Here is a 26,921-nt window from a genome sequence, read left to right on the forward strand (position 1 = left end):
TCCAGGTAATAGTGGTACAATGCCCATAGAGACCGATTACTTTTAAAAAGAGATACGAGTTTTCCAGCTGCCGACAGAATGCATCACACAACAAGATTTCACATTTTAAGACTTTTACTGCAACAAACTAAAAACAACATTGACTAAACATTGCTTAGTGGGCAACTAATACACTAGACTACAAAAGGTACCCTCCCCATGAACCAATTAATACAACTGAAGACCCCACAACACATTTTTACATTATGACATACTCTCAACAGATATGCAGCCTTGTCATTAAAGGCCCAAGTTGCCCTTGGCTATCCAACAGGTTCTCTTCTCCCTGCTACACCAGGGTGAGTTTTCTAGAGTCCTTTTAAAAGTCTTTTCACTCAATCATTTTGCAGGAATGTCCTGCATCGGACCCCACTGTCCTATGTCCTCGGCTGCATGGTGCCGGGACACTGTTGGTCCCTTAATTCTGGCACTATTCCCCCACAGCACCGCGCCACCAACCCCCCCCGCCCCCCCCCCCAAACCTCCGCCCACTTATGCAAACCTATATGGCAGGCTGTCCCTTAATTTTCTCTGAGGGAGTTGGTCCCCCTGCACTCAATCTCCTGAGCATAACCGAACCAGCATCAAAGCACTCTCTTGAGACTCCTTAGTCTCTAAATCTCTACAAGTCCCATCTCTTCAAACAGGGAATCCCTTCTCACCAGCCTCCTGCTTGGTGGCTAACACAGAAAAAGTCTCTCCCTCTGCTTGGCACAGCAGCCACTGTATTTGGTTTTCCTGACCAGTTTTCTCTGTCTGATTGAGACTGCAAGTCTGTGTTCAACACACCAGCTGCTCCTCTTTTGTAAAGGTGTGAAACCTGGCACTTGAGTTTCTATGAATTTCAACCTGGGCATTGACCCCATGGCAACCAGATCACATAGGCCTGTTTCTGGGCAGAGTTCAGCATGATTACCATCCCCCATTCCAGGACTTTCTGTTTTACCTTAAATTAAAAGAGACAGTTTAAAATATAACCGTCTTATAAAATCTTGCCATCATAATGCTGACCAAAAGACTTTGCAGGATGGGTTCAGGACTATGAAAACCCTTTGAAATCTGCCAATAGCAGTGCGTGTATAAAAGGCCTGATGAGTTTCCCAGGGATTTTCCTTCCTCCTGTGCACTCAGCTTCAGCTTGGCAGAGGTCAAGAACTCAGGACATGATGTACTGCAGGCACAAACCCAATTCCTACACAACTGGCATCATTTTCCACCAACGTGCTCCCCATTCTCATCATAATTTTGGATCCTGATATACGATCCCACAGGTATTAGTGGCTCTACAGTACCCCCAGGAAGTGGTGATTCTTCATCTGTGGATCTCCACAGCAAGTTATTTTGTCATGTATGGCATCACAGGTGATCCTGATCCTGTCTGCACCTGACTTGTGCACGCATGGGACATGCACTTTCCATACAGATCACTGCACAGAGTTCAGGAGCAGGACCCTTTGCTAACCTTTCCTTTCCTATCCTAGGGCAATAACAATAACTTGCATTTATATAGCAACTTTAACATAGTAAAAGCATACAAAGGGGCTTCACAGGAGCGTTATCAGATAAAATCTGACAGCTATCCACGAGGGGATTTTAGGAAAGTTGAGCAAAAGCCGGGTCAAAGAGATTGGTTTTAAGGAGCAACTTAGAGGCAAGGCAAATAGAGAGGTTGAGAGATTGAGAGAGGAATTCCAGAAATTGGGGATAGGCAGCTGCCAGTAGTGGGTTGATGAAAATCATGGGTACAAAAGTGGCTGGAATTGGAGCAGTGCAGAGCAAGCTCCTCTAAAAGGGTTAAAAGCAAACCTAATAACCGAGATATCTTAAAAGGAAATATCTTATTTAGGCTGCAAGCTTTAATAAGGCTCCTAAGTAATTCATCCTTAGTTAATGCAGCCTTTCATTTCCTGTTACCAGCACGGCTGTATTCTTAAAATTTTGTGAAGTTTACTTTTGCACCGATAAGCATGTTGCCAGGCAGCAGACAATCCGATATCTTGAGAAGCTGAGGTAAAGCTTTTTGTTTCTTCCTGGGGAGGCTATTTAATTGCCTTGATGGGGAACAAATGACAAGGTTACGCAAGAGTGCAAAAAGCCACTTCAGGCTCAGAAACGTGGCCCGGTCCATAGTGCCAGATGAAGGACCACACTCTCCATCTTTCTTAAATTAGCAATGATAAATCCATAAAAGGCACTCCAGACAGACGTGTGCTGAATTTCCCAGTAATCTGTCCACTTCACAATCCTGAATCATCAGCAGCACTCCCTCGACTGAAGCCCATGCCTAATGCACTGCGGAAATGGCTAGTGATTTCTCAAAGAAAAGAAATGCATTAACCAGCACCCACCTCCTTGCATCATTACCACAGATGCATATATATGCACTCCAGTTGAGGGTCGCCTGCCCACCACGATTGTCCTAGAATCTCTGGGAACTGAAGGTAAATCTCAAAACATGACTGGGAGCAAGCCAGCAGAAAAATCAAAGGAACATTTTAAAAAAATTACATCTCAGACTTTTGTTAGTTAAAAAAAAAATTGGAGCGTGAAAGGAAATAATGCTTGATTGATGATCGAGGATCACCAATTAGATAATGAAAAGTCTGTTTGTTTTTCTGATGAGTGCAGAAAGGCATTGTTCCATGAGGGTGGGAGCATCGAGCGCCCGATGGGGACAGTGTGGGCGTGAGGTGAATGTAGGGAAGAGGGAGCGTGATGAAAGCTCTGGGAATATATGCAACCAGAGTTTGTAACCTTACTCCAAGCCAACGTTTACCAATAAACATTGGGCATCAAATGTATTTTTATGTAACTGTTAGTATCAATTTAAATTTGGTCTTTTTCCCCACTCATTCTCTTTTTTCCAAAAAAAGATAATACTAACATCATCTTATCTTTTGAGAAGAAAACAAGTTTAAATGTTGGCTCAAAAGTTGTCTGTTGTGAGGCTGATAACCTCATGAGAGATTAGTGATCTGAGAAGTGATATTTTTGCGATATGGGGCATAAATGACTTGAGCGGATTAAGGTTAATCTGCCAGAGATCATGAAATTTCATCCCGAGGTAGTTAGTCTTTTTCTGTTCTTTTTAGAATTGTATTTTTAATTCCCCCTACCCCTACCCTGCAATGCTGCTGAAGGTGAAAAAGGACATTATGGGAGGTTGGGAGTGGTGGAGGGAGAATTTAACACTTTGCTTTCATTTACTACACTGAGTGCCTAGCATGGAGTACTCCCAGTTTGTTCATATCATGAGATAAATGCAAATTAAAGGAGGGATCCAGACTCAAAACCTCCCAACGCATTGGTATTAAAGTTAGCTATGGCTCAGTGGGTGCCACTCTCTCATCTCCAAGCTAGGAGGCTGCAGATTCAAGTTCCAACCCAAGGGCTCAAGCACAAAATGTAGCCCGACACTCGCAAGTACAACACTCTCCTTGCACTGTTAGTGGAACTGCCTTTTGTGTGAGATGTGAAAAGCCAAGGTTTCACCTGCTTTCTCAGATGGATGTAATCCCTGCTTCTTCTACATAGGTCAATTTTCCATTCGGAGCCATACTCCTACACCTGACTCTTTAGTTTAGCAATTATTTGCCAACACAGAACATACTCAAAAGCTCCTTGAAAACTATTTTCTCTGTACTTCCCACCTCTACTACAGTAATGTTGGCTTTTAAACTTCATTGGGTTAATCAAACATGTCCTCCACCCACCCTTACTGCCCTTTAATAAGTTGCATTTCCCTAAACGTTTATGTATCGAAACTCACAAGGCTGTTTTGAAAATTTTCCTACAACAGGTGTTGAAGTATAACAACAAGTTGGCTTGTGGTCTAACGTAGTGCCTCTGGGCCTTTATCAAATAATCTGGTTACACTAGCTGCTTTACAGGCTTCAGGAAGCTCTCAAATGTCAGCTGCACCAATTTCAGATCCCATTTCCTTTAAGACTCCTGGGTGCAAGTTGTCTGGTCTCGACAATGTCCATTTTAAGAGCATCTAACCTTTTTTTTAATTACATCTAACATTAATTTCATACCATTTGGCTCTTTCTTTGCTATTCCTGGAAATCTGATATCTGACCTAGGACACATTTCCTCTTCTTCCGGGATCGTAGCTACTCTTTGTTCATCCCTAGCTTCTAGATTCCCCACCATCAATTTCTTGTGGATCAATTTTTTTTCTCTCTATTTACTTGCTGTGTAGGTATAATTTTAGAAATGAAAGTTTTACTGTGGCTAAGCAACCAACTATCCTTGAAATGCTTCAACTGTTCTATGTCCTGAATGAGTTCTGTTGCAGAAATCTCAACCACTTCTGGCTGAGTTCAGCATAGATCACAGGCCAAACCTGGTCTATGTGGTTCACTATCACACCAATAGAGCCATTGCCCAAGTCTTTTCATCTGGATGGGTCCCTGCCACAGCAACTTTGCACTTACCTAATCAGCGTTCAGGGAACTACTTCAAAACACAGGCAGGAAATAATTTCCTGGAGATTTTCCAAGATGGAATATTAGGAAATAGAGATTTAAAAAATTCGATGATTACATGTAATTATATAAAATCTACAACACGGAAACTGGCCACTTCACCCAAATGGTCTTTGCCAGCCTTCATATTGCACATGGGTCTCCTCATTATTTATTTACCTCTTTCCACATATCCCTCTATTCCCTTCTCCTCCAGGTATGCAATATATAGGCATTATCTACCTGCATTTCATTGTGTGAAAGGCTGATGGCCGTAGATTCAGTGGTCTCTTTCAAAATGGAATTGGACAAATATTTGAAGGAAAAATAATGCAGGACTATGGGGAGTGGGATTAATTGAGCTGGCAAAGGCAGGAAGAGCCAAACATACAATCTGATTAATCTACTTTAACTACTGTATGTGGCAGCAAATTTCACATTTGCGCTACTCCCTTGTGCAAGGACATTCTTCCTAAATTCTTCATTTGACTTGTTCATGGTGTTCTTACATTTATGCCCCCTCTTTTTCTTGGCTCACCCACAAGCTCCTCCAGGTCCACCCTATCAAGCATCTGCGTAAGTATAAATTATCTCCATAATGAATCTCAACTCATAGTCTCAGAACAGACAGCAACAAAAAGACAGCCTTGTTTTATTTATCTCTCACTCATCTCATTAGACCTAATGCGAATATCTTGGAAAAATTCAATTGTAAAGGCTTGTTTTGGCCTTCAAACAACCATGGTTTTACTTCATTCTAAAACCGATTGTGTTGGGACAGAGTTACAGATAGCAGCATCATATCCACAAAGAAGTTGATAGTTCAACACATATGGTTAATCTTTGCAGATTAATTAATTGCATTTACAAACTACTGGCATACACACAAATCCATACAGGGCGACTAAAGACAAGGTGCATTTCCTCTACAAGAAATGTATTCAGAGGAAGAGATACATCACTCCCCCCGCATTGTGCGAAGGAGATCTCATTCTGGGAGGCCAATAGAAACCAACAAAAATGTTCTCTTAGAATATTAGAGCTTTGAAGCAAAGGTGGGAGCTGGTCTCCACATTACACAGCCATGATGCAGAGACCAAGGCACGGGTTTTCTGTATCATTGTTGCCCAGATAACACAGGAATCTGGTCAGAAAGAAATGAAGCAGTGCAAACATGTTTGTGGAATTTTAGGCACAAGTTGCAGCCATAAACACTTTCGACTGGAGATTCTGCAATTTTGTGCTACCTTTCAAAAGTCCCTTCACAGAAGCAGAACCCACCCACAAAGCTGGCCATGCCTCTTGGTCAGTATGATGGGCTTTCAATGACTGATCCCCTTCAACATATAGCATCCATTCAGATGCACAGGCATTCGTGTTCACATTAATCCTGCATTCTTACTTTAACTTCAGTTTAAATTAATTAGTACGCTAACCAGTTCAATTGACTAGAATTGATGCACACATGGTACATAGGACTTGCCAGCAACTGGTTAGCTTAGATGATTAGAGCATGGCGCTAATAACACCAAGGTCACGGGTTTGATCCCTGTACTGGTCAGTGTGCCTGTTCGGAAAGAAATGGCACTTAAGGCCTGCGATCAGCAGTCACTGAAGCCACACAGGTGTATCGTGCTCTGCTGCAGTAATCAGTTAATTGAACACAGCAGTGACCAGCAGTCAATTGAAGCCAATTAAAAAGTTAGGCCAGGAACATTAAATCAGTCAGCTGAAGGATGGCTCATTGCCTGGCAATCCTACTCCTCTTTGTGATGCTGGAGGATGCCCTATTTCACTCACTAATTGATTATGATCAATAATGTTGCTTGACGGCGCTGATTCATGGGAAATTTTATGTAAGGCTTTTGCTAATGTGTTTGCATGGAAACTTGGGCAAACCAATGCTGTGTCCAGCACATTTTCCCAAATGCGACTCTAGAGTAAACCTTGTATGCAGCTCTGGGATCCCAGCCTAAAATCAGGAGGGTTCCTGGAAAAAGTGTGCAAGTAGCAGCTTTAGATGTCAAAGACTTTCACACTTCACCCTATCGATTCTGGTGCATATCAACACCTTATTGTACTACAGCATGACACCATTTGTCCTACTGCGCAAGTAGGTGACCGTGGGGTAACTTGACACAAGCTATTCTGTTCACTAGTTAATGAATATGTTGAAGAATATAAGCTCCAAATTAATTGGACCTTTAAACTGAGGGTGGCCCTGATGAGTAGGGCAGAGGGGCAAGGCACTGGTTTCCTCCCTTATAAATTCACAATTTTGCTGAATTGGGTTCCTAAAGTCAACTGACTCCTCTGAGCATGTAAAGAGAGACCAGAAGCACACAAAAAGTCCCCTTAAGGGAATGGAAAGCAAACAAAATTGTGGAGGATGCAAGTCAAATCACTTTTGCAAGGTTGAGATTGAAATCCAACAACTTGAGTGCACAATCTAGGTTACACTCAAAATAGAATATAGAGGGAGTGTGCTACAATGTCATAAATCTCATCCTTTGGATGATTCATTACATTAAACCTTGCCTGTTCAGATGGACACTAATGATCACATGGCATGAAGAATAACAAAGAGCTCTCCCTTTATCCTAACCAACATTCCTCCCTCAACGAGTATCAACATAAAACCCAGAATAAGTTATTTATCTCATTGCCTATTTGTGGTACATTTGCATAACAACAGCCGTTGTACTAAGAAAGTAATTATTGTCTTAAGCACTTGAGATATTTTGTCAACCTGATGAAGTGTTATATAAGTGCATTTTTTTTCTCTTATCCAGTCAAGACAGCAGCACAGGACACACGACACAGGATATCCATAATCTGTCCTCAGTGAAAGAATAATACAAAGATAACAAGGAGGATAAAGCTAAAGCACATGCACCAATTGGTAATTCGACAGTTCAAATAAATTCAGATGAATAATAATACATTTCATTTGAACTTGATGTGGTTTGGCACCAATCACATTGACACTATGCCATGTACAAAACAAAAAGCAGGAACCAGTGTAAATTGCATTAGCTTTAAGGATTGCCATTGTCCTAATTTTATTTGTCTGGATCTGAAACAGATGTCGCTCATCTCTGGTGTCTTCTACAGTCAAAACCCTTTGGAAAATTAGAGCAAGTAAGTGCATGCAGTTTCTGAAAGACCAATTGATGGAATTAACACAGCAAGAGATAAAGAAGGTAGCAGAGCCAAAGTGAAAGGGCTTAAATTCCAAACACAGCTATTTAGATCACCCTTAAGAACCAAGAATTTTTCTACCTAAGTGCCAACAAAGCCAAGGAATTCTCTTTGGTTACTGCCAACCCCATTGTCTATCTGACCATAACCCTTTTAGGTTGCCATCTCGATCAGACAGGCAGCACCTTAACCTACGGCTGAACCCTGATCAGCTTCTTCCCCTGCATCTGATAAAGTAGCAAGTGTCCTTTCTTCTATCTGCCATAAATTTCCTCTCTCCTTCTCGGTTGTTGAAGCTCCAGGGCACTAGTTGGTTTTTCATTAGATGTTAGCCATGGAAGTCCTGCTTTTGGATCAGAAGTTTGTCGGCTGAAGACGCACTCCAGGGCCTTCAGCACATAATCCAGGCTGATATTTCAGTGCGGTATTGAGGTGGTTCCGAACTGTCAGAGGTGCCCTTTAGATGAGAAATTAAATCAAGGGTCCAGCTGTCCCAACAGTAGACATAAAAAGATCCCTTGACACTATGCTGAAGAAGAACAGGTGAGTTCTCCCCAGTGTCCTGCCAGTGCTCATCGCTCAATGAACAAAGACATAAAAATTAATAATCTGGTCATTATCTTATTGTTGGTTGTAGGGCCTTGCTATGTGCAAATTGATTGCCACATTTCCTACTTCAAAACAATGACTACACTTCAAAAGTATTTCAGCGACTGTAAAACACTTTGGGATGTCCTGAAGTTATGAAATGTGCTGTTTAAATGCAAGTTTGTCTTTATTTTTATGCAAGAAACAATATAGGTATGTAGCTATGAGCAATAGTGTAAACTGTATCATTGCGTGTACACACTCTGGAATTCTTGTTGTAAATCTCTCTGCATCTCTACTTCTCTCTCTCCTCTCATGGATACTCCTTAAAACCCTAAAATCTTTAAATGAGTTTTTGGCCAATGGTTCTAATAGCTCTTTACATGGCTTGGTGTCAAAATTGTGTCTAATAATGCTTCTGTGAAGTGGTGTTCTACTGCATTAATGGTATTACATAAAGACAAGCTGCTAGAACCATAGAAAAATTATGGCACCAAAAGAGGCTATTCAGCCCATCATGTCTGTGTCAGGTGTTGCATGTCACTTGGCACCAGCTGTCAAGCGTACACTCATCAAGTGAGAACAGGACCAGACTTAGCTGTGATGTCCACTCTGGGAGAATAGCCTTTTCAAAACATGCTGCTTGGGTTCATCAATAGAGAGTTATCCAATTGAAAGCCGCAGTGGAATTCTACCCTGGCATAAATCAGTGCGAACAGATGAAGAAAAGAAATGCTGCGACAGCCCTGAAGGAGTTAAACAAGCTTTAGAAAGCTGCCAGTGGCGTTCAGTCTAACCCATGCTCTGCGAGAAGTCTTGAGCTACAAAAAAGGTTACATATATCCAACTGATTGATAAATGACCTACCACAGTAGCACATAATTGCCCAGATGCTCCAATAAGTGTCCCGGGGGCTTGGATAAGTTAATTTTGTGAGGCTTAAACCCTTTGCATTTCCTTTTGTTTTACAGTAGTTGGGAGCCAAAGGCAAAGGATCTTTTTGTACTTTGTCAGCTGGCCGTCTACATGGAGAAGTGATCCATCCAATTGAAGTGGCATTTCCATCTGCATCCAAATGCTCTTACTCAATCAGATTCCATCACTAGTCACTGTTTCAATCTGTCTCATGAGCTAGAGAACAGCATGTGAAGTTTGCCAGCATATGCAGATGACATAGGCTCTAACGCAATTCAAAAGAAAATACAATTTCCCCTTTAAAAAATAAGCAAAACACACACCCAGGTTTCACCAGTTAACACGAAATGCCGTATGGCTTTTAAACCACACGTTCTGTCAGGCATTCTCAAATTACTAGCGAGGAAAGAGAGCAGGGATTAAAAAACACCCTGTCCAGGTGCCCTGGTTACTACTCTCAATCAACATTTCTAAAGCAGGTCATTTGGCCATTTATATCATTGCTGTTTTTGAAAGTCTGCTGTGCAAAAATCGACTGGCACATTTCCTACGTTCTGACAGTGACTGCACTTCAAAAGTACTTAATTGGCTATAAAGTGCTTTGGGATGCCCTGATGTCATGAAAAGTGATATATAAATACAACTCTTTTTCTTAGTATTTACATTGGTTTAGTGCATTTCCAGTGTCAGTTTTCAACATGCAACTCTTAATGCAGCTAGAAACAATTCCAGAGAAAACATGTTAGAGCGAGTGAAGCCAACTGCTGTGAGGGCCCCCGATTTAAAAAGATGGATGTTCGTGGCACCTGGTACATTTACCCTGGAATTAGGATTTCTACTCTGGCTGAGCATATTCTTGGAGGTGTCATCGCACGGCCTCCAGCTTCCAACTGACTACCTGCTCGCACCACCCCGCCACCCACCACCAACACGCTTGTCACTGGATGCCCAACATGTTCATTCTTACACAAACACGAAATACTGCGGGATGCTGGAAATCTGAAATAAAAAGGGGAGAAGCTGGAAATACTCAGCCAGTCAGGCAGCATCTGTGGAGAGAGAAACAAGGTTAATGTTTCCAATGAAAGGTCATTGACCTGAAGAACTCTGTTTTTCTCCACAGATACAGCCTGACCTGCTGAGTATTTCCATCATTTGCTGTTCTTATTTATGTTCGTTCTTATGGTGACTTCCTAGGCCTACGAACAGGCTCTTTATCACCCAATTAGATAATTCTTGATGGTCAGTCGAAAATAGCCTTTTCCTTCTTGTCCAATAATCTTGAAATTAACAGAAGTGTTAAGATTTATTTTTAACACAACAGTTTTATAATGCACCTGTGACCTTTCTCCTGGGCTGCTTGCAGCAGGGTTCTGAGCATTGCTCTTTCATTCCTGGAGATTCCAGGGCGAACCTAGATGGGTTGGCAACCCCACTCGGAGTTGATACAGGCAGTGGCACTAACGCCCCATTAACTGTAACAGCAGCTCAAGTTTGCAACCAGCTGGGAGAAACCACTTGTTCAGTTTGCTCTCCATTTGACTACCTCTTCTATTCTTCCAGGGACTGGCTCCACTGGCAGCAAAGTAATTTAAATCCAAAGAAAATGCACACTTACATTTATTAACACCTCTCACAACCTCAGGATGACCCAAAGCATTTTAAGGCCAATTACATACTTTTAAAGTGCAGTCACTCCTGCATCAGCCAATTTGCGCACAGCAAGGTCTCACAAACAGCACTCAGATAATGACTAAATCATCCAATTCAGTTCATAATGTTGATTGAGTGACTATATTGGCCAAGACACAGGAAGGAAATCCCCCTCTCTTAAAAATAATGCCATAGAATCATTTTACCCTATTAATACATCCTCCTATTCCTTTCTCCCTCACGTGCTTATCCAGTTTCCCCTTGAATACATCTATGCTATATTTGCCTCAAACATTCCATGTGGTAACAAGTTCCACATTCTCACCTATTTGTCAAACAACTCCTTATTCACTCCTGTTAATCCCAGTGAGCCAAACACTCCTAATTCTCAATGTACAGAATTTCCATTTCAGGAACAATGCTCAGTAATTCAAGTGTAAAATGCTCTCAAATTATATGCATTTAAATTTAATTTACTGTACACACACAGGCGCGTTTGCATGCATCCAGAGGGCCAAGAACAAGGCTTCAATTGCATACTTCTTAGACTTAAAAGAAATCCAAGTAATCGTTAAGGAGTACATGGTGGTCAAATGTGCTATGCCATCAGGTGATAACAAGTTTAGTATCTATTCTTCCCTCACAGAGGAAAGTTTACAATCTCTTGATTATGTTTCCACCCGGACCTGCCCAGACTGTCCATCCCGTCCAACCCCTGCTCTTCAATCAGATATGGTACTGTACCAGTACTGTTCTGTAATTGGCTCCAAATGGATTAAAAACAGCATTTAAAAAATTGTACACTTATTGAATTTCTTCAAAAGTTTTTTAAAAAGGCTTGCGTTTATAGACCATTTGTCACAACCCCAGGATGTCCAAAAGTGCTTTATAGCCATAAGTTTTGAAGCGTAGTTACTGGTTTTATATCTGAAATGTAGCAGCTAATTTGTATACAAGGCTCCATATGCAGCAACGTGATGACCAGAGAACTATTTTTTTTAAAATGATATTGATTGAGGGATAAATATTGGCTGCTAGACTGGGATAACTCCCTGCCTCTTCTTCGAAATAGTGCCTTGAGATTCTTTACGTTTACCTGAGAGAGCAGATGGGGCCTCTCATCCGAAAGGCGGCACTTCCAACAGTGCAGCACTCCTTCAGTATTACACTGGAGTGCCAGCCTAGATTTTTGTTCTCAAGTTTCTAGAGTGAGACTTGAACCCACAAACTTCTGATCTAGCGGCAAGCATTCTGCCAACTGAGCCACAGCTTAGAAAAGTTTCATTCATTCATTATAAAACACTTGGAGATAGGAAACAAGGTTGTTGCACTAGACAGGATGATTGGATGAGGGAAGACATATGATGGAACCTCTGTGAATATGCCCAGAGTTGGCAACCTAACCTGTTCCTTATAATTGGCACTGTAGATAATGGTAGGTGAACTGGGCATGTAAAGATGGCCACACTCCCTGAAAGTCAAAGTGAGGTTATAAATCATAAAATGAGGGATTTAAACTAAAAAATAATTTTTCCATTACAGTAGATAATTCAATAAGCTCGACCACTGGTCCAAGCATAACGTTTCCTTGTGATCCGTTACCAGGACACAACTGCACTACGTCAACTTTCTTTTCCTAGTAGAACTGAGGGCAGCCTCTGAAAACAAACGGAGACAGGATTCAGAGCTCTGGCTTAAAAAAAAAAATCAGTACAATTGCTTTGGTGTAAAATGTACTTTTGCGTGACTATTTATATTTGAGTTGCAAGGACACTGTTTAGGGCAGGGCTCGATTCTGTTTAGTACTTTGAAATTTCAGGCCACTGTATGTCTGGGACACAGCCAAAGTGACAAAAATCAGTTCACCAGAGAGCAGCCGAGATCAACTTTGAAGCACAAAGTCAAGGACACAGTGAACAGGAGGAGGAAGAGGAGGAGTGAGGCGAGTAAAAGGAAAATTGAGAGAGACACAAAACTGGGCCAGAACAGAAACTTCAAAGTCAAGTCTTAAGCTTTGAAACTGAGCAGGACAAGTAAAATATTTGAGGCTTTGAGTCTACATGCTCCAAATCCCTAAAAACTGCCACTAAATCTTTGTAGTCAAACGAGACTACAGTCACTCCATCCTTAAAAGCAATATCAGTTAATCTTCAGCAAAATATAGTAAAATCTAATTGTTCTACAAATCTGGGAACATTCTTAACCTTTGAGGCATCGCTGCCCATCAGCCATGGTTCATAGGTAGCACTCTAGCCTCTGAGTCAGAAATTTGTGGGTTTGAGGCCTACTCTAGGCACCTGAACATAAAAGTTAGGCTGGCACTTTATTGCATTATTGAAGGGGTGCTGCACAGCTGGGAGTGCTATCTATCAGAATTTTTAAGTCAAAGCCCCTTCTGCCTTTTCAGGTGGATGTAAAAAATCCCTAGGCACTATTTCAAAAAAGCGCTGAGGAGTTTTCCCCAGCATCTTGGTCAATATTTATTCCTCAGCGAACCTCACTAAAAACAGACGTTCTGGTCATTATTGCATTGCTGTTTGTGGGATCTTGCTTTGTGCACTGGCTGCTGCATTTCCTACATTTGATGGAGATGGTGGTGTAGTGTAATGTCACTGGACAAGCAATCCAGAGGCTCAGACTGATGCTCTAGGGGCATGGGTTCAAATCCTGCCTCGGCATCTGGTGGAACTTGAATTCAATCAATGAATCAGGAATATAAAACCAGTCTCAGTAATGATGACCATAGCAATTATCATCAATTTTTGTAAAGCCCATCTGGTTCACTAATGGCAATTAGGGAAGGAAATCAGCCATCATTACCCTGTCTGACCTACGTGTGACTCCAGACCCACAGCAATGTGGTTGAGACTCTTAACTGTCCTCTGAAATGGTCCAGCAAGCTACTCAGCTCAAGGGTAATTAGGGGACGGGCGACAAATGCCGGCCTTGAATAAATTTAAAAAATTACAACGCTGTAAAATGCATTGGAATTTGCTGAGGTCATGAAAGGTACCATATAAATGCAGGTCTTTCTATTTTTCATGCCACTTCTGCTGCTGCTGTGGCTGTAATTGCTGCAGCAGGGCTTCTTTTCCCTTTGCAGCACTGGTGGTCCACCTCTTGGGTTGGGGAATCCTCCCAATAAGCCCAATTTGCAGGCCAAATGCTTCTATTTCACCCAAGTTTATTCCCTTGGTGTCCTGGAGATAAGAATGCATTTTCAGGTATGGACTGCTGGTGCTCCAAGTGTTCAGTCTTGGGCCTTGATGATGAGTATTTGCAAACTGTTCAAAGTGGGAGAGGCTAGAAATGAGCCAGATTGTGTCCACTCAGGCATATACCTCCATTAGAGATTACTGAACAGTAGCAGAGCCCAGTCTGATTCTAATTTTTTATAAACAGTGGGGGGACATGATCCAATGCAAACGCCCCACTCCCTTACATCAGCTCGCTCAGTATGGGTAAACATCTACAAGCATAGGCATTTTTAGGAGGAAGTAAGAGATTAAATATATTTGGAAAGGTAACAAATCATTTTTTGAATTTTCATCTTGTTCTTGAGTCAATTTTTGAAGCAAATGCACAAGAAATTGGTTTATTTTACAAACCACTAGGTGTTATCTCCAACATCCGAAAGTTAAGTAAATTGTGAAGAAACAAAGCATCAATGTCAAGTACATACTTTTAGTGGAAATATCCCAATTACCTGTCTGGAGTGGGGGTCTGCTGCTTGTTGATCTTGGCATACAGTCCATCCAGGTTTTCCTGCTCTGCAGTAAAGTCCCGAGGCGGGTTTATCGAGTGCAGCTGGGGAGAAGGGGCCTTGAACACACTAGCAGTTGGGGGCGGCTCCCGGAAGTGGTTCACTTTGGCATAGTTGGGGTCCATGTCATCATCTTCGATGTCAGGCACTGAGGGGCCAGTGGAGGGCAGCTGATCATACCGTTCCTTCGCCTGCCTCTCCCTCAACTCCTGGTGCTTGGCTTCAATCCTAGGAGGATAGAGTTAAATGTCATCAAAATTAAGATATTAAAAAAAATGCCTTCCTGTGATAAACTTATGAGATTATCTCCAATAAAACTGAAGCAGAAAAATCTTGTTAAGGGCATGCACAATTTCCCCACTTACACTTGCTCTTACAGGTTCACAGCTGTAAAAAATTAAAGCAAAAGATGGTATATTATTGTCATTTTGGAATGATGGGAGCTTACCATTGTTATGTAGAACAAAAAAACCCACCCTATGGTTCAAACAAGGTCGTTTAAGCATCAGCGTAGCTTAGTGCTAGCCCTCGTACCCTGAGTCAGAAGGCTCTACTTTCAAGTCCCATTCCAGAGACTTAAGTAGATAATCCAGATACTTCAATGGCAATAATATGATTTGGATTGTCCTATGGTTGTGAAGGTGCTATATGAATGCAAGTTCCTTATTTCTCCTTTACACGTTGGCTGTTGTTAACCCGCTCCTAAATTTTCTGGCATTAGCCAAGTGTGTATAAGAAAATGCGAAAGCCAATTTGCATACAGCAAGTCCCACAAATAGCAATGTGATAATTACAAGCTAATCTGTTTTTAATTATGTGAGTTAAGGTTCAATATTAGCCAGGGCACCATTGAGAATTCCCCTGTTCTTCTTCAAATAGTGCTATTGGATCATTTATATCCTCGAGAGGGCAGACTGAACCTCACTTTAACATGTCACCTGAAAGACAATACCACTGGCAATGTTGCACCCCTTAAGTATGGCACTGGAGCTTTACCCTAAATTTTGTGCACAAACCTTTAGAGTGGGACATGTCTCTGACAGCCTTGTACTACTCAGGGATACAATTGCCTATGTGCAGGACAGGGGTGTGGACACCTGCCTCATCAGGCTGGATGAGGAGAAGAAGGCCGTTGATAGAATATTGCACACCTACATGGTGGATGTGCTCTCCAAAATGGGGTTTAGAGAGGGAATTTGCAACTGAATCCAACTGCTCTACACTAACATCAGTAGCGCAGTCTCAATCAATGGGTGGGAATCAGATAGCTTTCCTATTAAATCTGGAGTCAGGCGGGGCGGCCCTCTCTCCCCTGTCCTGTTTGTGTGTTGCATAGAACTCTTTGCTGAGCCCATCAGGAAGGATCTGGGCATAAGAGGAGTGACGATCCCAGGCAGTGGAGGCACTCAGGTCAAAGTCTCCCTGTACATGGACGATGTCGCCGTCTTCTGCTCAAATCCACTGTTGGTGCATAGACTGATCCACATCTGCGACCAGTTCAAACTGGCCTTGGGAGCCAAGGTAAATCGTGGGAAGAGTGAGGCCATATTCTTTGGGAACTGGGCTGACCGATCCTTTGTCCCCTTCACTGTCAGGGCTGATGACCTGAAGGTGCTGGGGATATGGTTCGGAGGGACTGGGGCATGCATTAGAAACTGGAAGGAGCGAGTGTCTATGGTGCAAAGAAAACCGGGCATGTGGGAGCGATGCTCCCTCTCCATTGCGGGTAAGAACCTGGTCATCAGGTGTGAGGCACTCTCGCTGTTGCTGTACATGGCGCAGGTCTGGCCCATTCCAGATTCCTGCGCGATGGCGATCACCTGAGCCATCTTTCACTTTATCTGGAGGTCGAAAATGGATCGTGTCCGCAGGGACACGATGTACAATGTGGGGGGGGGGATCATGCCCAACATCGCCCTCATACTGATGGCCACCTTTGTGTGTGGCTGCATCAAGCTGTGCGTAGACCCTCAGTACGCAAACACCAAGTGTCACTACGTGCTGAGGTCCTACCTGTCCCCGGTGTTGCGAAGGATGGGTCTGGCCACGCTGCCGCGGAACACTCCAAGCAGTTGGACCGTACCATACCATTTGTCCCTCGTGGAAAAATTTATGCAGAGAAACACCTTTGACCACAAGTCCATCAGGCAGTGGTCAGCACGTAATGTCTCAGAGGCCCTGCGGGAAAAGGAGAAGGTGGATCCTGTGCGATGGTTCCCCGAGCAGACTATCAAAGTCATTTGGCAGAATGCCTCATCGCCAGAACTTTCCAACAAGCACCATGATGAGGCTTGGCTGGTGGTGAGAAAGGCCCTCTCTGTCAGATCCTTCCAACACGCCAGGAGTCTCACCCCCTCTGCACGTTGCCCTTGAGGTGGCTGTGGTGGGGATGAGACCGTTGTTCACCTCCTTGTGGATTGTACCTTTGCAAAGAAGGTCTGGAGAGAAATGCAGTGGTTTCTGACGAGGTTCATCCCGAGCATTTCTGTGACACAGGACTCTGCTCTACGGACTGTTCCCAGGGACACACACCGAGACAAACATCAACTGCAACTGCAATTCGGTGAACGACGCTCTTTGGTCTGCCCGAAACTTGTTGGTCTTCCAGCACAAAGAGTTATCCCTGACCGAGTGTTGCAGACTGGCACATTCCAAGGTCCAGGACTACGTGCTGAGGGAAGCAGTAAAGCTTGGGGCAGACGACGCAAAGGGAAAAGGTCGCTGTCTAAGACCTTTCTGCCATAGTGCACCGAGGGGCTGGGAATTGTTTAGAGCTCCTCAGGCTGTACAGCTCACAATGAATATATTCACTGAATACTAATTGTATTATAATTGTATTGAAGCACCTCAGAGTGCAACATGATGTATATTGATAACTCCAATACCATTGTCTGATTGTCTGTAATGACCATATTGAAATGATTGTAATATTCATTGATAGTATTGAAGCACCTCGTGATCCAGGTGTAAAAGTTGAATCTGACTTACTTTTTGTGATGGCGATTTAGAAATGGTTTGTAATGTTCTTTCAGATATTTTATGAGTAAAGTATATTCTTAAAAAAAAAAACCTGTAGAGTGGGACACGAATATTCTGATTCAGAAGTAAGCATGCTACCTACTGAGTCATGGCTGATGCACGTGGGAAGCCCAAGAACACACAAAAGCACCTATTGAAGTGATAGATCCATCTAGATTGTAGTTCTACTCACTCCAAATGTTTCCTGTATTGCTGACGGACAGCTTGATTTCAGGATCTCACAGTTGGTTAAATAAGCCCTGTGGTTACATGCCTTGGAGATCCTAAAACTGAAGGAGAACTTTTCAGGCATACGGTCTATCTAACATGGCAAAATGTTCAAGTTGTCTATCATTCTCAGCACAGTTGTGTCCGGCCAAAGTTGTCACCCATTAGAACTTGAAACTAATGATCGGTTACAGATCAAAGTAAAGAAATCAATAAAAGCTGGTGGATAGATACAAAAGATAATTTAAAATGCTAATGAGTTATTGGCCTTTATCTCACTAAGAGCTGGAATACGAACAGTGGAAGTTATGTTCCAGCTGTACAGAGCTCTGGTTAGCCCCTATCTGGAGTACAGTGTTCAGCTCAAGACACAGCAAGGATATATTGGTATATCAGCTTTGGAGGGGGTGCCGAGTATCATTGCCAGAATGATAACAGGCTAAATAGATTAAATTGTGAAGACAGGTGGAAAGGCTCAGCTTCTTTTCTCCTGAATATAGAAAGTTAAGGGGGTGATCTAATTGAGGTGTTTAAGATAACGCTGTGTCTCCTGCCAACACAAGATGGCAGTAAATATGACCGCCGATACCCGTCTGCACATGAGCACTTGTCCACATATGTGCAGAAAATCAATGACGAATTTTGTCCTTCTAAACTTGGGTTATGTCAGGGGCTATTTTTAAACTAAAAAATACCATTGTAAACTGATGTGGCATGATCAATGAAATGATTGGAGAACTGCAGTCATACAAATAAGAAATCACAATATAAACAGGTCCCACAGAGGCTAACTGTGGTATAGACTAATGCTAGTCTAGCCTGTAAAGCATCCCACAATGCTGCACACTGTATACTGCAGATTTTTTATGAGTCTGTGTCAGCTTTCCAGTCTCCTGATGTAATTTTCCAACAACAAAACAAGCAAAAGGGAAAAGGGTAGAAAACAGGAAGAATAACCCAGAAAAGGAAAATGCTGGACAGAATGAGCAGGTCCTGCAGCATTTGTGTAGGTTAACGGGTCAGAGCCCTGAATCTTGTCTAGAACTGAAAGCTAAATCCTAGACATAATTGCAGTTTATTTTCCTTTATTTCTGTCCTGGCTGCTGCCTACTCCATCGCTCCCAATTACGTCATGAAGTAAACAGTATAACTGTGCATGCACCACATTGGCAACCAAATGCAGCCTGAAGATTCAAGGATTTGATAGAGTAGATAAAGAGAAACAATTTCCTCTGGTGGGGGAATCTAGAAGAGGGAGCATAACCTTAAAAGCCATTCGGGGTGCTGTCAGGAAGCACGCTTTTACAAATCTAGAACTTACTCTCACAAAAAGCTTTTAAGGCTGGAAGTCAACTGAAAGTGTCAAACTGTGGTTGATAGATCTTTCTAAGGTAAGGGACATGGAAACAAGGTGAGTAAATGGTGTTAAGATACAGATCAAACATGATTTAATTGAATAGCGGAACAGGTTCAATTCCTATTCCTACGGTTCTATCAACTAACAACTGCTGAAACCCCTTGTATTCGTCAATCAATACTTTCCCTTTTGCAGCCATGCAAAGCATATATCTCAGATATGGACATCCATCTTTGTTCAAGATCACTGCAGATCTGCTTGGGTCAGGTATCAGAAGTATATTGCTGTTCCTTCACTGTCGTTGGGTCAAAATGCTGGAACTCCCTTCTTAACAATACTGTGGGTGTACCTACACCACATGGACTGCAACGGTTCAAGAAGGCGGCTCACATCTACCTTCTCAAGGGCAATTAGGGATGGGCAATAAATGCTGGCTTAGCCAGTGACACCCACATTACATGAACGAATTTTTAAAAAAAGCTGATTTGCACATGGCAGGTTCCACAAAGAAAAATGTGATAATGTTCAGATAATGTGTTTTAGGGATGTTGTTTGAAGGATAAACATTGACCAGGACAGCAGGGAAAGCCTTCCATTTCTTCTTTGAAATAGGTTCTTTTACATTCATGAGGGAGTTGACGGACATTGGCTCAATTAAGATTATGTGCCTTTTGAGGATGATCTCTCTGGGGCTCCCTCATTAGGGCTGAATATTTTGAAGCATTAAACCCATGAACAAGGAATAAAGATGAGCCGCATTAGTTATAGTGGATGAGTGGAATGGGGATGAAAGTTGAGTAGGAGTGTATGGGCCAGATCTCTGCGGAGCCAGGAAGACTTCTGATAGATTCAAGTTTTGCCAGCAGGAGAAAGGGGATTCACACAGGCAGGAAACCCAAACTCAGCAGGGCCATTTGAACTGAGCGCTGAGTTCAAACAGACCATATTTTGGTTGCTTCAAGGGCCCTAATCTGCAGCATGGGAGTCATGAATTAATGGAGTAGACATAAATGCTCTTGGATGGTGGATAAGGTCTGTTTGAGTGTCATGAAAAGACGATTTTTAAATTCCCTGTCTTTTAAAACATGAAAAGCAACAGGTTGAAGTTGCCTATGAGAGTTAAAAAAAAGCCTCTGCTGGACTGCTTTGACTGACTGGCCATCTGGCATATGTTAAAAAATAGATTTCCATCAGGTCCTGCAGTTTCAACAGAAGTCTTTGTTGATATTTCCAAAGGGCTAATATTTTGAATGTTTGGCTAAGTTTTCAAAGCTACAATTATCTCAGTAGGGGATTCTGAATTCAGACTGATTGATGGTTTAAATCTTTTAAACTAAAGGATTAGATGTTTAGATGTGGGGTCTAAATAGAAGTTTGTTTGTATTTATAAGAGGTTAACCACTTGAGGAGATTTAAAAGCTTCCAATGGGTTTCATGAATGGGAGGGATTTTTTCAAAATTGTGAGCCAGAGCTGTATTAGATTGTAGGAAGTTCATTCTTACATCTCCACATGGCTCCTGAGGTCTGCCCATACTAGATACAGGATGAGTGGCCTTGGAGGTAGCATGAAGGTGGGTTTGAGTAGGCGTGGGGTTGGGTGGAGGACATGAGTTGGCATAGAAGTGGCATGGGAGTTGAGGGGGTGTGAGGGGTGAGGGCTAGAAGTCCTAACAGCTTCTAAAACAACTGGGATGAAGTCCCAGAGAACTGAGGCAGGCCTTCTAACTGACACTCGCCTGGCCCTGTGGCCACCTAAGATCTGCTTTCGAGGTCTGCAGGCCCAACTGTATCCCACCCCGGTCTCCCCAAAGGGAATATTGGGTGTAATGGGGCCCTTTGAACCAAGGTGGGTCTGCCAAGTCAGGAAATTCCCTGACTTGAGCTACACACTTCGGTCGTGAAAATGGGGGTCCCTGTGTGAGGATAATGGTGAGCAGAAGCGGAAGGGATTGAGCAGATAGAAGATTGATGTGGGATTAAAGGACAATGCTTCAGAACCAGCACCTGTACCGACTAGTCATAGAAAATAAACCTTGAAATTCTTCTCCCCAAATGATCCACATTTATTCTGCTGCGAACTGTAAGAAATCCAAGGATGGAAATATTGTTAAGTGGCTAACAAATCTGTGAAGACAGAGCGCGGCATAAGTATGAGTGATGCTAGAAGGCACAAGTTGAATTTGCTTTGGTAATCATGACATACTCCTTGGCAGATGACTCCACAATACTCAAGTGTCCAAGTTTACAGCTCGTTTCATTCAACATTTGAACTGAGAAACTGAAGAATGCAATTGAAGGCCAGTAGAATAAACTCATGCTTCATTTTGACCCTGAGTAGAAGCTATCATGGTTGAAATAACAATCTAAGTTTGGGCCATTTTCAAACTGTGTCCAATGAAAATCTCTATCATGCCAGCTAAGGAGTTGTTAACCTTTATGCAGCAGCACTAACCACTGTCATTTTTTATCCTTTGCTACATTTTATTTATTCTGTGGAAGAACTAAATAAAACAACTGTTCAGGCATTTTACGATTCACTTGATATTTGGTGTCAGCTGTAGCTCAGTGAGCAGCTCCAAGTCAGAAGGTTCCAGATTCAAGTCTCAGTCCAGAGACTTGACCACAAAAATCCAGGTTGACATTCCAGTGTACCACTGAGGGAGTGCTGTGTTGCTGAAGGGGTGTCATTTTGGATGCAATATTAAACTTTATCACCTTTCCCATCCTCCAATTTTGGCTTCTGTGCTTTCCCCTCTTTGTACTCCAGCTTCAATAACAGAGGCCTCGGACATCTTGGCTCTACTCTGGAACTCTTGTCTACCCAAATCCTTCTGCCTCTCCACTCTTAAAAGACATTTGTCAGAAGTCAGCCTTGCTTAGTGCCACACAACACAATGGACTTCGTAGTAATCACTCCTTCCAGTACAGTCATGGACAGATTACTCTGCAACAGGTAGACTGGTGAGGGTGCCATCAAGAAGTTTTTCTCTCATGTTTGTTCTCTCACTACCTGCTGCAGGCCCAGTTTAGCAGATACTTCAGGACTTGACCAGCTTGGTCAGTGGTAGTGCTACCGAACCACTCTTTGTGATGGACATTGAAGTTCCCCAACTAGAGTACATTCTGTGCCCTTGCTACCCACAGTGCTTCTTCCAAGTGGTATTCAACATGGAAGAGTACTGATTCATCAGCTGAGGAAGGGCAGTTGCTGGTAATTAGCAGCAGGCTTCCTTGCCTATGTTTGATGTGATGGCATGAGATTTGATGGGGTCTGGAGCCAATGTTGAGGACTTGCAATGCCACTTTCTTCCGCTTGTATACTACAGTGCTACCACCTTTGGTGGATCAGTCCTGCTGGTGGGACAAGGCATATCCATGGATGGTGATGGAGGAGTCTGGGACATTGGCTATAAGGTACGATTCTGTGAGAGTGAATATGTCAGGCTGCAGCTCAACTAGCCTGTGGGATAGTCCTCCCAGTTTTGGCATAAGTCAGATGTTAGTGAGGAGGACTTAGCAGGGTTGACTGGGCAGAGTGTGCATCGTTTCTAGTGCCTAGGTCGATGTCAGGTGGCCCGTTTGGTTTTATTGTTTTTCGACTTTTCAATAGCAATTTGATACAACTGGGTGGCTTGCTAGGCCACTTAAGAGAACAGCTAAGAGTCAACTGGAGTCACATGTAAGTCAAACCAGGTAAAGGCGACAGGTTTCCTCCCCTGAAGGGCATTGTGAATCAGATGGGTTTTTTAAAGACAATCCAGAGTTTCATGGTCACCATTACTGAGACCAGACTTTAAGTTCAGATTTATTAATTATTTGAATTTAAATTCCGCCAGCTGTCACGGTGGAATTTGAACTCATGTCTCTTGAACATTAGTCTGGGCCTCTACATGACTGGTTCAGTAACTACAGTGCTGCTTCATGCTCTTGTCTGGACCTGGAAAAATTTATTAATTTTGCTTCCAATTTCCACCCCTCCATCATTTTCACATGGTTCATCTCTGACACTTCCCTTCCCTTCCTTGACCTCTCAATTTCTGGTGATAGACTGTCCACCAATATCCATTACAAGCCTACCGACTCCCACAGCTACCTCAACTCAGCTCCTCACACCCCGCTTCCTGTAAGGAGTCTATCCCATTCTCTCAGTTCCTTCGCCTCCATCGCATCTGTTCTGATGATGCCACTTTCAAAAACAGTTCCTCTGACATGTCTTCCTTCTTCCTTAACCGAGGTTTTCCACCCACGGTGGTTGACAGGGCCCTCAACCATGTCCGGCCCATCTCACGCGCATCCGCCCTCACACCTTCCTCTCCCTCCCAGAACCATGATACGGTCCCCCTTGTCCTCACTTATCACCCCACCAGCCTCCGCATTCAAAGGACCACCTTCCGCCATTTCCGCCAATTCCAGCATGATGCCACCACGAAACACATCTTCCCTTCACCCCCCCCCTCCCCCCACCCGGCGGCATTCCACAGGAATTGTTCTCTCCAGGACACCCTGGTCCACTCCTCCATCACCCCCTACACCTCAACTCCCTCCCACGGCACCTTCCCATGCAACCACAGAAGATGCAACACCTGCCCCTTTACTTCCCCTCTCCTCACCGTCCAAGGGCCCAAACACTCCTTTCAAGGGAAGCAGCATTTCACTTGCACTTCCCTCAATTTAGTCTACTGCATTCGTTGCTCCCAATGCGGTTTCCTCTACATTGGAGACACCAAACACAGACTGGGTGACCGCTTTGCAGAACACCTTCAGTCTGCTCGCAAGCATGACCCAGACCTCCCTGTCGCTTGCCATTTGAACACTCCACCCTGCTCCCATGCCCAAATGTCCGTCCTTGGCCTGCTGCATTGTTCCAGTGAAGCTCAACGCAAACTGGAGGAACAGCACCTCATCTTCCGACTAGGCACTGTACAGCCTTCCAGACTGAATATCAAGTTCAACAATTTTAGACCATGAACTCTCACCTCTATCCCCACCCCCTTTCCGATCCCCCCCTTTTTTCCCAATAATTTATATCGATTTTTCTTTTCCTACCTATTTCCATTATTTTTAAGTGTATTTCCATCCACTGTTTTATCTCTACCTTTTAGCCTATTTTGATCCCTTCCCTTCACCCCACCCTACCCCCACTAGAGCTATCTGTACCTTGCTTGTCCTGCTTTCCACCCTTAATTAGCACATTCCTTAGATAATATCACCACCTTCAACAGCTCTTTGTCCTTTTGTCTATGACATCTTTTGGCTATCTCCACCTATCACTGGCCCTTTATCCAGCTCTACCCCCGCCCCCTTAAACCAGCTTATATTTCACCTCTTTTCTATTTTTAATTAGTTCTGGTGAAGAGTCATACGGACTCGAAACGTTAACTGTGTTCCTCTCCGCAGATGCTGCCAGACCTGCTGAGTTTTTCCAGGTATTTTTATTTTTGTTTTGGATTTCCAGCATCCGCAGTCTTTTGCTTTTATATCAGTAACAACACCACTATGCTACTGTTCCCGCAACATAGTATGAGCATTGAGAAACTGGAGCACAATGTGTGTGTATATATATATAGACATACACATATACATATATGTATATACATTAGGGGAATGCCTTCTGAGTTGTTGAGTACCTGAGCAAACACATTACAAATGTGAGGTAGAACATGTTCCATTCCCTGGGATGGTCATCTGTTAATAATCACCCCGACATAAGGTTGCAGAGCATAATAACTTTTAGTTAGTCATTGTTTGAATTCCTATGCCTGGAAGACAGAGTTATTTTTATAGTTGCAGCAACAGTTTAACATGAAGCACATGTCAACTGTCAGGGAAGAAATACTGATACAAGAATGCTGACCAAAACATAAAATAAAATACTCCACCCTCCACCACCCACCTCCCACCCCCAAACCCGCCACTGATTTAAAAGCTTGGGCCCCACCATTTTTTCTGGATTTTTTCCTCAGTGAGAAAATAAAGGTAAAAAGCAGGGAGGAAGTTTGAACATGGAGGTGAGTATCAATCCAACCTCTGCCAGCTGAACTAGCACTACAAGTGGTAAATACAGGGCTGACAGTTTTCAGATGGAACAGAGTTGCAAGATCAAATAGAATAAAAACCGTGAGGTTTGGAAACAAGCAAGTGAACAAATAGGGAGTGTGGATGCCTTTTACGAGCATCACAAAGACATTCCGCTCCTCTACGCAAGATAAGCTTTCATCTTTTATTCCTGCTTCTCATACTTGGCACATTTGTTCTTTCTGAAGCACAGATTCGTGATTCTGAATGAATTATAACAGTCATCTTTAATGTTGATCAGTTGTGACATTCTTAACTGTAATACCACAACCACACCATAAAATTTATCCCATGACATAAAACCTTAGCTGGCTCTTGCAAGATTTTGATTTGTAAAGATGATGATAATCAGGGCAGCAGTTTACAGCAACTAAATAAGTCCAGTTTCTATTTTGTGGGATTCTGGAATTGTTTCCAGTGTTTTGGGGAATGCATTCGCCGCCACAGTCCATTTTTCCTTGAGAGCTGTAAACCAGTGGTCCTGATGAGAACATAGTCATAATGGCTGCATTGCATTCATTTCTAAATTGTTTATTTTGGAACATCAGTTGAGATCCCACTGCTATCTAATTGCATTAACAGTCTAATCACCTAATTTAATTAGAGTAACTGAAGGGTTCTTTGTGATCAGCATGAGTTTCCTAGTTTGGTTCTTTCTTTGGAAGATACAGTCTGTCGTTGGGACTACTGTCCTGCAGACATGGGCTGGACTCAAGGAGCTCTTCCAAATGCCCATCCTTCAAATGTGAACATGCCCATCTAGTTGAAAGGGACTGGTGGCATTACAGAAATTCACATATGGATGTTGTCCATTAATAACCAATAGTAACAATGAAGAATGGGCATGCAAATGGACATGCATTTTCTCCTACCTAAGCCATGGGTACTTTAGATATTCCCAATTCCTATCTTGGCACAGATTAATATAACTCAGAACAGAGTGCAGATGGAATATGGGACCATTGTAGTGCATATGGTTCAAACCAGGCAACACCATTACACACCAGACAGACAGGAAATTCTGTTTACACCCACCTGGTCACCAGGGGAGCTTGAGTCCAGCATCTCAAAACAGAGTGCGAGGAGGACCCTGCTGGCTTAATATTGAGTGTAAAGCAGGTAGGAACAGGTTGATATTTACAGTAGGAGATCTCCAGTATGGGGGTTCCCAGAGTAGGCCAAGGAGTCAGGGTTTTAATTAGAGAGGAAATTGATTCCCAATAATCCTGATCGATGGGCTTTGCAGCGTCTAATTAGCTACTGTCACACTACTTTAATTTGGAAATGATGATCAATGAAGCTTGGAGTTTCTGTAAGGAGGAAAATAAGACCTTCGGTGGGTTGCTTAACCTTAGGAATGAGAACGGCATTGTGAGGGAGGGCTAGGGTTTACAGTCAGCTATTCTTTGATAGCACATCCCAAACCTACTGTGTCTGCCACCTAAAAGAACAAGTTGGATAGTTCATCGGTGTAAGAGGAGCACCAGTAGAAAGGAGGGCCACAATCTGTGCTAACTATGTGGAGCTGGGTTGTGGTTGCAAATGAAGACACTAAACTCATGCATTGATACATGTGCTGGCAGTTGAAGCAATACCATGATATAACACCTCACT

At 42.9% G+C, this 26,921-nt stretch overlaps 1 protein-coding gene across 6 annotated transcripts in view; it reads right to left on the minus strand.

Annotated features, from left to right (window-relative positions):
• LOC121284923 (partitioning defective 3 homolog B-like) overlaps positions 1 to 26,921 on the minus strand; it is an 885,862-nt gene that overhangs the window by 171,911 nt on the left and 687,030 nt on the right. For all 6 annotated transcript variants that reach the window (XM_041200843.1, XM_041200844.1, XM_041200842.1 and 3 more), the window contains one exon: positions 14,572 to 14,856. In XM_041200843.1, coding sequence (XP_041056777.1) covers positions 14,572 to 14,856 — 285 coding nt within the window. The remainder of the gene's footprint in view (positions 1 to 14,571; positions 14,857 to 26,921) is intronic.

This window comes from Carcharodon carcharias, chromosome 12 (assembly GCF_017639515.1).
Source record: "Carcharodon carcharias isolate sCarCar2 chromosome 12, sCarCar2.pri, whole genome shotgun sequence".
In the NCBI taxonomy this organism is placed as follows: Eukaryota; Metazoa; Chordata; class Chondrichthyes; order Lamniformes; family Lamnidae; genus Carcharodon; species Carcharodon carcharias.